At 39.1% G+C, this 12794-nt stretch overlaps 1 protein-coding gene across 2 annotated transcripts; it reads left to right on the top strand.

Annotated features, from left to right (window-relative positions):
* The first annotated feature begins 4146 nt into the window (after positions 1-4146).
* On the top strand, positions 4147-11693 carry LOC119702879 (vertebrate ancient opsin-like). 2 transcript variants are annotated; one of them, XM_038141541.1, is made up of 5 exons: positions 4147-4927; positions 5918-6128; positions 6827-6882; positions 9361-9473; positions 10578-11693. In XM_038141541.1, exons 1-5 carry the CDS (start codon positions 4537-4539, stop codon positions 10803-10805), a joined length of 999 nt encoding a protein of 332 aa, XP_037997469.1. In that variant the 5' UTR covers positions 4147-4536; the 3' UTR covers positions 10806-11693. The 2 variants fall into 2 exon arrangements, with proteins under 2 accessions (XP_037997469.1, XP_037997468.1); XM_038141540.1 differs by having other exon boundaries at positions 6765-6882; positions 9234-9473.
* Positions 11694-12794: the final 1101 nt, after the last annotated feature.

The raw sequence follows: 12794 nt of genomic DNA, 5'->3' as shown, positions 1-12794 counted from the left end.
ATTCAGGAATAGTTGTATAGATAATACATTCTACAATGACCAATTTGACTGACATAAATAATACTTTTAATTTGTGTATGCTAATTGGATTAACAAGGCAATGATACTGTTTCTTTTGCAGTTGAGGACAGAAGTGAATGAGCTCAACTGTGCTTTGCATAACAGGATTTTTTAGAACACATAGTAGAAAACAGAAAGTTGTGTTAGATAATGTAGTTTAAAAATACACTGGAATAATTCACTGAGAAATGATCTCATATTAAAGAAAAATGAAACTAAAAAAAAGGATTTTAAAAGCTTCATTTAAAGACAACCCTACCTTTAAAAGGCATGGTATGAACCCTGTATTGGGGATAGGAACAGATAAATAGTTATTTAAAAGATCTTAGCTCTTCCAATAAAGCAATTCCAACAAAACAGAAAAAGACAAGGACATCCTCTGTAACTAGTCCTGTTGGTTTGTATGTCTTAACTTTCTTTATAGATACTTAAGTATCTTGAAGCACTGAGATTTTCCTTCCTTGAAATATGATCAGTCTAATACATTATTTTGTTACATTAAGGTCATCAATATCAAATATGTTTGAAATGTATTCCTGAAATCTGACCAGGAAGTTAGTTTTTGCTCTAGTGAGAGACTGAATTACTGTGGAGAGTATATGTGCTGTGTTTCACAGCAAGTGTTTATGAATGAAGCAGATGTTTAGGCAGTTTTATTTCTAGCAGATTTTTTTTTTAATATGTGATATTAGCAAACACTTTCCAGTGATATTCTGTCAGCATGGAATGTAACTTTTTTCCATATGTACACTCTGTATGTGAAATCACGAGGCTTAACTTTACTTTCACACATTCTAATGTGCACTTTCTATCCTCTCACTTGCCAAATGACCAATACCTCTTTTTATCCTTTCTGGCATTAATTTTTGCTCATTTGACATCCAATTTGCCAAATGAATTATGACAGTAATCCTTTCTTTTGTGCTGTTGCTTCACTTTATTCCACACTATGTATTCAGGTTTTCTGAGGTCATTCTTCCCCACTGCCCCTTGTTTTGGTATTGAAATATAGGATTTTTTTATACTGATTAAAATAATTCTGAATGGTTTTACATTCATCTTAGCTCAGATAATCTGAATTGCAAAAATTAGAAGTATCTTGTAACCACTTATGCAGAATGTAAGGACTTTTTATTTGCTGATGATATAGAAATACTCTGTATGAACTCACATTTGGAAGGAGGAACAAAACTACTAACAAGATCTGTCACTGAGTCAGGGTCAAAAGACTAAGAAGCAGTACTTATAAGACCTCATGGAAAGAATGGTTCAAAATAACCTTCTCAAAGGGAGAAAAGATTGTGAAAAGATATTATAGTTGTTTCTTTCCAAAAACAAACATTGAGAAGATGTCTACTTCAATAGGAAAGATAATTAGAATGGCAAATTAGACATCTGTAAATGTGAAGAAGGCAGAAAACATCATGCATTTTGAAGATTAAACCCTCTTGTTTCTGTACAGACAATATTTCTCTTGAAGTTCATGTATCTTAAATTGTCCCCAGAATAGTCAGGCAGAGGGAGATGTGCTTAGTGCTTGCCTGTTGGTGCAGTTAATGCAGAAATGTCTTACTCGGTGTATGCACACCCAGCAGAATGGAGGGGAGGGCCCTGTGCTATCAAAGGTTCCTCTTATCAAGGGTTGCAAGCCCACCTGTCCACCCTGGCCAGCTTCTAGCCAGAGTCCCATGACAGTGAATGCCAGATCAGAGCTGTGAGAGCTGCTTGCTAGTCGTTTATCACGTTGCATAAGTGGTGAATTTTTTTCCATGCATGAAGAAGCTTACTTTGTGCTGGATCTCAGTGTTACCCTGAGTGTTCTGACTCTTCTTCTGAGCCTGTGCTTTTTGCATTTCCCAATGATTATACAGGAAAACTATGTACTGGGGTGTAATACTTCTGGTAGAGAAGTCAACAGGATCAGGAAGCTATCTTTGTGCACTGCCTTTCACTATGGCAATTCATAGTCAGCCCACCCTGCATCCTTGCCTGAGAGAGCCTCATCTCCTCTCTCAACACCCTTCCTTTGCTTTTCTCTCCAAAGCACTGAGTAACAGAGGTGTTGTGGGATTCCACACACAGGATGTCTCAGGCAGCCTGAGTTTATCTGCAAGATATCTGCCTATGCTCTGAAGCAGCCTGAGCAATTTGTGCTGTTTTGAATCTGAAGGACTGCTTAGCAAACTTCCCCTTGAAGTTTCACAGTCCCTGGCTCTCAGGCTGGTGCCCAGCTGTGTGAAGCTCTGGCAGTCCCTCCCCAGGCTGAATCCTTCTGCTGGGCCAGAAGGGAGTGTTGCAAAGGCAGCATTGCCCCAGAACGAGGAGAAGGGGCTGGCACTGGTCCTTCTGTGTATCCTTGCCACTTCTCCCCTCTTTGCCCTGATTTAATGGGACTCACTTTTGGTGATAGAATTTAATGGCATTTGCATCAGTATAAGCCTTCATTTAATGGGCTGCAAGATATGTAAACTTTTTATTTAGGGCTGCAATAGATACTCTTGTTTAAAAAATTAACCCTGAACAATCTGAAGTGTACAGGGACATATATCTGTGACATTTGAGCTAGGAATAAGAGAGTCACTGAACTGAGAAGTGATTGTTCTTTTGTCATGGAGCTTTGTATATGATGAAGTCAGATATGGCTTGGGTTATACAGGACCTAAAACTCTCTTAAAGTACTATCTCAGAACATTTTACTTTCTTCCCATAAATTCTCAGCAATAAATGTTCTATTTCAGTACAAATACAAAAATAAAATTTATTTGGTAAAACTTAATTCAGACGGGCAAGAAAGTATATAAAAGATGTTATGCTATCAGAAAAATCCAATCACAGGCAATTACGAGCTCCATCGACACTGGAGGAAACCTGATATGTGGATGATAACTTTTGGTGCATCTCAAAAGGAAGCACTCTGGAAATATTTTGATGTTCATTAAAGCACCTGCAAGTGTATTCAGTTTGCAGAAATGGAACTTATGTTCGGATCAGCCCTACTTGGGGAAACCATCTGCAAAGAGACTGATAATTATTATTTACTGATAGGACAGGAGAAATAAAAAAGCCGCTGTAATTTTTCAAATTTCAGACTGGTTTTTTCAAAGTGAGCAGAAGGAGATAGGAATGTTTTATGTAGGGTCTTGAATACTGTTAATAATATCCAAAATTACTATTTAGAGCAGAAGAACATATTAAGTCATGTAGGATCAAGTAAGGGTCAGCTCTTAAAATCCATATTTGCAATTAACTTTCAGTAATGCCTCAGTTCTTACTATTCTGTTAAATTCCATCAATTTAATCAGAGGTTGGATGACATGTTAAGCAACAAACTGACAAATTCTGCCAGCAAAATGATACAGCACATACAGTTCTTCCTATCAGCAATGTGCAGCCAAGTCTTTTCACCAGCTACCTACCTGGGCTACAGGAATTGTTTTGGGTAAAGATAGATTCAGTTGTTGGTATGAAGCAAAAAACTTAGCTGCTTTTGTTTCTGTTGATGCTGAATTTCAGTTTTTAACATTGTAATTATATTTAGTAGGCTTTCAAAATATTTTTCAATCATCAGCTGATCTAAGAAAACAAGACTACTGAGAAGCTGAGCTAAAAGTAATGCATTTGGGGCAGAAATTAGCAGCAGAACTTCACTAAATATGACATGTATATAATGAGACCCCATGTGTATTGCACATATCACTACAGCCAGATGTAGGTTGTCTTTACATCAGTCATTATAAAGGCCTCTGAGCAAGTGAAATATTTAGGACATTTATTTTCATTTATTGATTATCTGAGATCATCAGGTTGATTAAGAAAACAATAACTGCTTTGCAAAGGGACAGTGGGATCTTATCTTGTGCAGCTAGAGGAAAGGAATCCCTAGGTCTGGTTTTGCTCCCTGTTGGTTCCATGTGTGACCTTATCTGTTGGTTTCTGAAGGTCTTAGAGAAAAGTTCATCCATGGAGAATTCTTTGGGAACCACCCAATGAAAAGCATCAGTGCAATGTCAAACTTGACATTATTTTGATTTCAGCATTTACAGTCACTTTTCCCAAATTCCTGTAAGCTCTCTGGCTCACCACGGGCAACTCCCTCTCACCAGGCAGCCTTTCTTTTTAAAGTGATGGAAGTGTGGGAGGCTTCCAAGCAAACACTGATTTTTTTTCCCAGCAGAGTAGGGCTGATCTGAGGGGTATTTCAGCACTGCTGGCTGCTGCAGGAGGAGGAAACCTACTGCAGATAAAGGCACAGCTGCAGTGAGAGAGAGGGACAGAAGCTGCTCTAAGAAGATATTCTTGCTAATCCCTCTTCCCACTTTCACTCTGTAGCACTAAACTTTCCTCCAACTGAAACTTTTTTTTCCTCAGTTAGTATTGGAGAGCAGAAGGAGGGGGAGCTTGTTCACACTTCTGTTGGAGAGAGCAAACATCTTTTAATCCTGAATATTATTTGCAGATTTGAAGCTCCAATATTATATGATATTATTTTTGCTACTGAACGAAGTAATGGATGCATTCAGAGCATTTGAAAATGGGTCGCTCCTGCCCAGTTACTCTGCTCCTGCCAGATGGGATCCCTTCCGTCGTCCCTTGGACTCCATCCAGCCCTGGCAATTCAGGCTTCTGGCGGCAGTAATGTTGTTGGTGACCTCCCTGTCACTTGCTGAGAACCTGGCTGTAATCCTGGTAACTTTTAAGTTCAAGCAACTGAGACAACCTGTCAATTATATTATAGTCAATTTGTCTGTGGCTGATTTCCTGGTCTCACTGACTGGTGGTACCATCAGCTTTTTAACAAATCTAAAAGGTTATTTTTTTATGGGATACTGGGCTTGCGTATTGGAAGGATTTGCTGTCACATTTTTTGGTAAGCTTGATTTTGTTTGTAGTTGTATGTTCTTTTCTTCAACTTCCTTCAATATATTCTACTGTAGCTTCTTAAGTCACTAACTTTGCATGCCTTGGAATTCACTGGTATTTTCCCCTGATACATATATTCTGTAGCGGAGAGTGAAAAATATATCTCTCTATCCCTGTCATATACATGGCCTGTTGCATGTGTAGTGATCATTGAATATGTTCCACAGAATAAGAAAAACCTTCCAATAGAATAGCAGTGTAGTGGGGCTTATGGTAAAACAATTTCAGGAAAAAAGTCCTTATGCATAGCCATTTTCAATATTTGTTTTTAGGTGTGTGCATATACGGATAAATAAGATAGAGAGAAAAAGAGTGAGTGGCTGCCCATAAACTGTGGAAAATTTCAGGGCACAGAATATCTTGTGTTCTCTGTCCTCCAGGGGCTCTGAGGAGCAGGAACAAGCAGGAACACACCTGTAACATAATTTTTGCAAAGATAATGTTTTGATGATTTTAGTTAATTAATTTGGATGCTACACATAATTTGCAGCTTTTGAGTGCAGAACTAAAAGTGCAAGTCCTAATCACTTAACTGGCCTGATTAGCTGCTTGGTTTTGTAGCCCTCATACTATACAGTAGACTGGCAAACTGGACAAACATGAAATTCTTATGCTCTTCATTAGTATTAGAATAATGCACACAAATTGCTCATCCTTTCATAACTTGTGTTGATAGAAAAGGTGTCTGATGTTATGGGTAGTCAAAGAGTGTAACTGGTTGCCCAGAGTGGTTGTGGAGTCTTCCTCTCCAAGGACACTCAAAACCCAGCTGGGCTTGGTCCTGAACAGCCTACTAGATGGACAGTGCTTGGGGGGGAATGACGACCTCCAGAGATGCTTTTCAAAACAAACAGTTCAGGGATTCTGTAATTTGGGATGGTGTTTGCTGTTCAGTGATCTACCCACATTTGATGCTGACTGTTCTCTCTTGCTGCAGGCATTGTAGCTCTCTGGTCTCTTGCTCTGCTGGCTTTTGAGCGGTACGTTGTGATCTGCCGCCCGCTGAGAAATGCGCGCTTGAGGGGGAAGCATGCAGCTCTAGGTATTGTCTTTGTGTGGAGTTTTTCCTTCATCTGGACCATTCCACCAACAACTGGTTGGAGCAGTTACACCCCCAGTAGGATTGGAACTACTTGTGAGCCTAACTGGTAAGGCCACTCTCACAGACTATGGTGAAAAAATGAAACTTGCAGCTCAGGATGCCTCAGGGCCAGGAATGTAAGGAAAGGGTTAAAGATTATGTAAATCTCAAAAAAAAAACAGCTATAAAGAAAGTTGTAATGAAACTGATCAAAATTCTCTGTCATCAGTTTCTAAAACAAAAGTTTCTAGAGGGTGGAGCCTCCATCTCTAATGAAAATAATCACCCTAGACCTTGTGCTTTTTGTCAGGAGTCAAAGGACAAAGAGATAGATTTTTTTCAGAAGCCTGTACTCTGAGCCAGCTAGTCTGACCCCATAGCTGGCTCTGCTTGGAGCAGGAGGCTGAACTACATGTCCCTCCCCGTGTAATCAGCCCCACAGTTCTTTCGTACTGTACCTATAGTTGTAGGATCCCCTCCTAGCCCCTGGGCAGGGAGATGGTCCAGGGCTCCATCTGAGGATATGACTAGAGCTGCAAAGGGGCACGCTGAATAAAAACATTTGACAAAAATACTAGTGACATCTTTGAAAAGAAAGATTAATGTTCCAAGAAAATAATAAGAACGTGTAGTAGTAATACATAATACATGATAATACATAACTACTACTAAAATGCATAAAGGTATTTTGTGTTTTATGCAGGTACTCAGGAGCTTATGCTGACCGTACATACATTATTACATTCTTCACCACCTGTTTTATAGTACCCTTATTGGTGATTTTGGTGTCCTATGGAAAATTGGTGCAGAAGTTAAAAAAGGTAAGAAGAAGCTTAAGTAAACTTCTAAAATGTGTATGCATGCAAAAGTTTGGAATTACTGTGTTTGATTTTCTATAAAGATCAGACATAAGCAGGTCAGATTTGCAGGCAGCAAACACACTCAGTTACATCCCTTGTTATATAATTACCCTTACACACAGAAGTTCATGCTATGGTTAGAAGTGATGTTTTAAAGTGTGGAGTTCACATCACTTATCAGTGCATCTCATTAGTCAAACATCATACAAGTGAAAGAATGTCTACCTCATAAATAAGCAGAATGATCCAGTACTGCTTTATTCACAATTATGCTTCAATTCAGTGATATTTCATAAGACTCAAACCAGGCAAATTAGCATGTGGCTTAAAATGACTGCAGTTGTAAGTTTTAAGAGTGCTGCCTACTACTTAGTTGTATGCTCAAAATAAGATGTAGCCTTTGCAAATAATGCAATGCTGTTTAATAAACAAAATATTAGATTGTCCAGGAATATTTAAAAGACTTGAGAAATGCTTTTAAATTTTCTTTAATGATTATGTTGACCTGATCCAAAGGACAAGCTGCAAAAAGTGACAAAAAAGACAATAGAAGAGGAAAATTCCTATTTGGTCCAGGATTTGGGGACAAGATTTTGGGACAATATTGATATTTCTATTTACTGCAAAGCTCTGAAAAGCCAGAACCTGCAACACATTCTGTAACTCTATATTGAATTGCCATATGATTATATCTCACAACTAGGCTCATTTTCAAAAATCTGACTAGAGTGAACAGAGAGAGATCCAAGCACCAGAACTGGTGCCGTGGTGTTCCCAGCCATCCCTCTTCATGCATTTTGTCCCACGTTTGTCGCAGTGCAGGCTTGTTCCTGGGTGGAATAATCTGCCAGTCCCTCAGTGCCAGTGACCCCAGCTTTACAATGCTAATTGTAACTTTGACTTCAACATCAAAGTTGATGAAAGAAATTAATCTTTGGGAAAATAACAAATTAGCAGTTTACAATAGAGGTAAATTAATTATTATGGCAGTATTCCTTTGTTTGTAAGATAACGCACCAGTATGTTTTTCTTTATCAGTATTTAGAGAGAAAGGAAAAGCTATATGTGAAAAAAAGACCAGGCTGATATGAGACAAAGATGAAACCTTTGAGAGTGCAATACAGGAGATTGTGTTTCTTTTCCAGGGGACTGCAATTCTGCTGGAAGGGAGGCTGGGCTGCTCTCTGTGTAGGGACAGCATGCATTAAAAAATGCTGTAGAAATCTCATATATTAGCAGAGACTATCTTATCAGTACCAAACACAGCCTTTGTTAATGCCTAATAACTTGGCAGTTATTGTAACAATTCATTGTTGTTGTTTTTGTTGTTGTTATTGGTGTTATGTTTATATTTTATAAAAACTGATGCGAATTGCAACTTTCTACAGAGGTGAGGACATTGCCCTTCCTAGGAGGTGCATCTGTACCTCTTTAAGCACAAACATTGAATTATCCAAGTGCAGTTCAGAAGTATTAGGGACAATATCTCCATAGAGTTCTAACATTACTGCAGGAAGTTAAAAGGCCATGTTATGCAAACAAATCTTATTTTATTAGAATGTAATATTGCAAGACCTGGCATCAGGTTTTTCTGGAGCCATACAGAGTTATTAATTATTTCTCGTGTAAAATAACATTTCATAACAGCGCCTTGTTTGGCTGTCATCAGAAGCCAAACAGGGATGTTTCCCTGACAGACACTGTTTGACATCAGCTAATTTCTGTATGAACCTCTGTGCTTAAGTTTCTTGCATAATCGCTGAGGAAAAGAGGGAGAGCATTCCTACTAAATGCCCCAATCTCACTTTAATTCTGATATCATTAGATCATAAATCTTTTCTGGGGAAGGCCATAAAGCACCACTGAGCCAGACATACTCCCCTGGTGTGAATTTGCCCCTCAGTGAGGAGGCTGCACAGCCTCAGTCTGTAATACCCATGTATTTATTTGGTAAAACCTAATTTGGTAAAATCTTTACCATGTAATACTTTCGCTGACGCCCAACTGTCTGCAAAAGCTACATGGAATAGAAAGTGCTTGAATTCAGCTCACTATCTGCTTATGACTCACCATGATGTCCTTCTTTTCCACTTTGACAATAAAATATAAAGATACTTAAGCAAAGGAAAATTTACTCATGCTGGTATATGGTAATTCATGTCCCTCAGCAGTAGCTTCAGCAGCCATCCCTCTGTGCTGCTGCACTTGGGAAGAGCAGGTCTTTCCTCCTGGCGTGGCAGCTGGGCAGCTCACTAAAGTCACTGGTTGGACAATTTGTTTTTTTTCTAGAATCTTTTCTCTTTTCTTAAAAGGTGTCAGATGCACAAGGCAGGCTGGGAACTACCAGGAGACCTGAAAGACAAGTGACTAGAATGATTATTTTTATGATCATTGCCTTTCTAATCTGCTGGATGCCATATGCTACCTTTTCTATCCTAGTCACTGCATACCCCTCCATTGAGCTGGATCCTCGTCTGGCAGCAATTCCAGCCTTCTTTTCCAAAACAGCTACTGTTTATAATCCAATTATTTATGTCTTTATGAACAAACAGGTACTGTATGCTCTCAGAGTGTCTCTAACACTCATATTTTGCTATTTTGTCTTGCTTTATAATGAATTATTTTTAACTACCTATGTGTTAGCTAACAAGCATTACAATATCCAGAATTTAGAGTGAAAAAAAAAAAATCTGCCTGGTGGAAGATAGTGGAAACCTCTGAGCATTATTGAAATATAAATGTTAATAATTATTAGGTTTAGATATTATAAAGGAAAATCCTTAGGGAACATGAGTTAGCTTCCTGTGTGAAAATTATGTTCTCAAGACTGTCCTAATGTATTTCAATAATTCTGTAAGAATGCAACACCATTAAGTTGATCTTGAGATGGGGTGCACATTTTCAAAGCTTGAATTTGTCTTGGGGAAATGAGGCATTTGTGGTTTACGTGCAGAGGGGGGAAGTATTGCACATGCCCATTTAACAGGGAGCTTTTTTCTCTGAAATGAGGACAGAGGATTGGATGCAGAAAAAAAGAATTGGCATGGCATGAACCAAAGTGCTGTGTGCTCACAGTGGTAACAGGCATGATAATAAACATGGGCAGATTTCTGCAATGAATGCAGCAACTGAGAGTGGTGGCATTAAGCTCATAAATTAAGTAAAGAAAAACAGTTAAGTGATTATTGAATAAGAAATGTTGAGTTTATTTATCCAGTCCTGCAGAGAGAGCTATTGTTTCTGTCACATCCTGTGGACAGCACCCTGATCTCCCAAACCATGTAGATGTGTGCTACACTTTACCCTGTTTGTGGATGAGAAAACCCATCTTTGAGTAGCCAGGAATTTAGTATATGGAAGCATGAGTCTGGAGAAATGACCAATCATCTCCATTAGATATGATTACCTAGAAGCTGAAAAGAAAAAATATTTTCTAGATTAATATTGGCTCTTTTCAGAACACAGTTAATTTTTAGGTTTAGAGTTTTCTTTGTGGTGGCATAGGCAAATCTATTTTATAGGGTTATTTCTTTATATTCCCAACTGATTAATGAGAGAATTTCCGAGACATTTAGCTAATATTCAGATTGATTTATAGAATTGTTTTTACATTTCCTATGTGTTTTGACTGATCTCCTGTTTTTTCACCTTTTTAGTTCAGGCAGTGTCTGATTCAATTGTTCAGTTGCAGTGCCATAGGAACTGCAGAGTCCAACATGAACCTGGCTTCAGAGAGAGCAGTGCTGACCCAGGACAGAAGGGGTGAGATGGCCCCCATGGCAGTTCACAGCACCATTTCTACGAGGAAAGCTGGAGATGAACACAGAAGCCGACAATCTTTGGCTCTGTTGACAGCTTCAGAAAACAAAATGTGTCCCATGTAGAGTGGGAGATGGGTCATTAATGCAATGCTACACTGTATTTCATTGTTACAATCACCTAATAGAAAGCTATGTTGTCACTGGCGTCCTTGTGGTCCTGTGGGCACAAGCTTTTGCGGTCCCAGGCTCCTCAGTGTGAGCAAGGAGCTGCTTGGCTCTGTGGGTGCAAACACCCAGCCGTAAGGCGAGTCCCTTCCTCCCCTGCATTTCTCCTCCCAATCCACAGCCAACCTGCAGCAGGTAGTGGCACCACACCGCTGTGTGTTCTCTCCCTCCACTCCTCAAGTGCCTGTTTCTGCTTAAGTCACATCCTCACTGCTTTAATTGGGCTGCTGATTCCAGAATAAATTACTAACTTGTTACTACACCTCCACTTTCTGAAGCAAGGACTATAGCACAAATACTGCTTCTGTAAACAGTGAAAACTAATGGAAATTGCCAGCTTTCCATGTCTGTATTCCATCTCATATTTAATTCACACAATGAAGTGCAGCAATATATTTAGCTTTAGTGGAATGTCACTTGCACATGAAAAGCTAAACGAGGTTATGAGTGTAATAAAGACAGACTTCTGTTTTACAAAGTGTTTGGGATCATTGTGTGAAATGTTGCTAAGAACTAAGCTTGTGCTAAGGCACATTGGAATTTTAATCCTATATAAAATCCATCTTTAATTGAATGCATTTCAGGAGAAAAGGCAAAGACTGACTGTATTTAAATGCTTTAGGATGGAAAACCATTATTTCTAGAGAAGACATTAGAGCCATGCTAGCTGGAACAAATGTTGTTCCCTAATGGTGTAGAGAAGCTACGCTAGCTCCACCCTGTATGGGCCTTAGCTATAGAAATGTGTTATTTTACACAGAATAAATAAATTTTGTTTCTATCAGATTTTTTTTCTGCTTTCTGTTAAGTTAATGTTTGAAAAACTATATTAACTATATTGCCTTGAAAAAGAGTGGGACTACCTGAGAAACCTGTGGTTAAAACTAGTCTCTAAGCAGTACTTTGCTGACTTAGAAGTCAAGAACCATTCCTGCAGCAGCTGGAGATGCTGGAGGGTCAGGAAAGGGTAACACAGACATCCAGCACGAAGCATATCCTGGAGCCCTGGTATGTTGCAGAGACTGGTTTCTGTCTGACTCCCCTGCTGGTGAGGGGCGAGCTGTAGCTGCCTGCTGGGGTGCAGGGACAGGCACGGCCGTGTCCCTGAGCCACGCTGGCCTTGGCATGCCCAGTGAACTGCTTGGCCGCCTGTTCCTGCCCCTCACAGCACTCACCTCATGGACAGCCAGGTGCTTTGCTTTGCATCTTACAAAAGCCCTTTGGACCTTTTCTACAAGGCGTCCTTTGCAGAAGAGGAGGAGATGTTAGGAAGCATCAGATACTTTTCTGTTTTCTACTAGAAGGATGTTCAGATCCCATTGCCCTGATTTCATTTTGGGATGGTAAGATCCAAAGAGAGGAGTTAGTCTATAAATAAAATCATGAGCTGCATATGTGAGAACTTACTGCAAAAGACTGTACAGTTGTCCTATTCATCTCAGAAAATTTCATTAGGTAACTGCCTTTTAGAGTGTAATTTTGGCTTGAACTTTTGCAGGGCTCAATCTTAAACACAAATGTTGATCCTTAATCTGACAGGCACATTCTTTACCATTCTCTAATCCTGTGTTATCTGTAGCAGAACAATGAACAGATGTATATGCCTTTTTAAAATATTTTGGCAATACTGTGAATAGGAAGAGTATGGTATTCAGTTATTAATTCTCTGCACCTTTTTGTGCTCATTAGTCCATTAAAACACCCAGATGTGATTTGAAAGTGAAAATTCTTGCATTTAAGACTCAGATTTTCTCTTTCAAGGATATATTGGCCTAGGTTAATCACAAGTTAATGGTATTACATATATTAAATCATGAAGAATTGGCAGAAGTGCTAGTGTTTAATTAAAAGCAACAGAATTATTTTATCTCCAGAACAGGTGAGGAT

The sequence above is a fragment of the Motacilla alba genome, chromosome 6, assembly GCF_015832195.1.
Source record: "Motacilla alba alba isolate MOTALB_02 chromosome 6, Motacilla_alba_V1.0_pri, whole genome shotgun sequence".
Taxonomy (NCBI): domain Eukaryota; kingdom Metazoa; phylum Chordata; class Aves; order Passeriformes; family Motacillidae; genus Motacilla; species Motacilla alba.
The sequence above is the reverse complement of the archived record's forward strand: the minus strand, read 5'-3'. Positions and strand labels throughout refer to the sequence as shown.

Excerpts from the sequence above, each read along its gene's own strand:
- LOC119702879 (XM_038141540.1), top strand. The coding sequence starts at position 4,537 with ATGATATTATTTTTGCTACTGAACGAAGTAATGGATGCATTCAGAGCA. Across the intron at positions 6,883-9,233 it reads TGGTGCAGAAGTTAAAAAAG|GTGTCAGATGCACAAGGCAG; the intron begins GTAAGAAGAAGC and ends TTTTCTTAAAAG. Across the intron at positions 9,474-10,577 it reads ATGTCTTTATGAACAAACAG|TTCAGGCAGTGTCTGATTCA; the intron begins GTACTGTATGCT and ends TCACCTTTTTAG.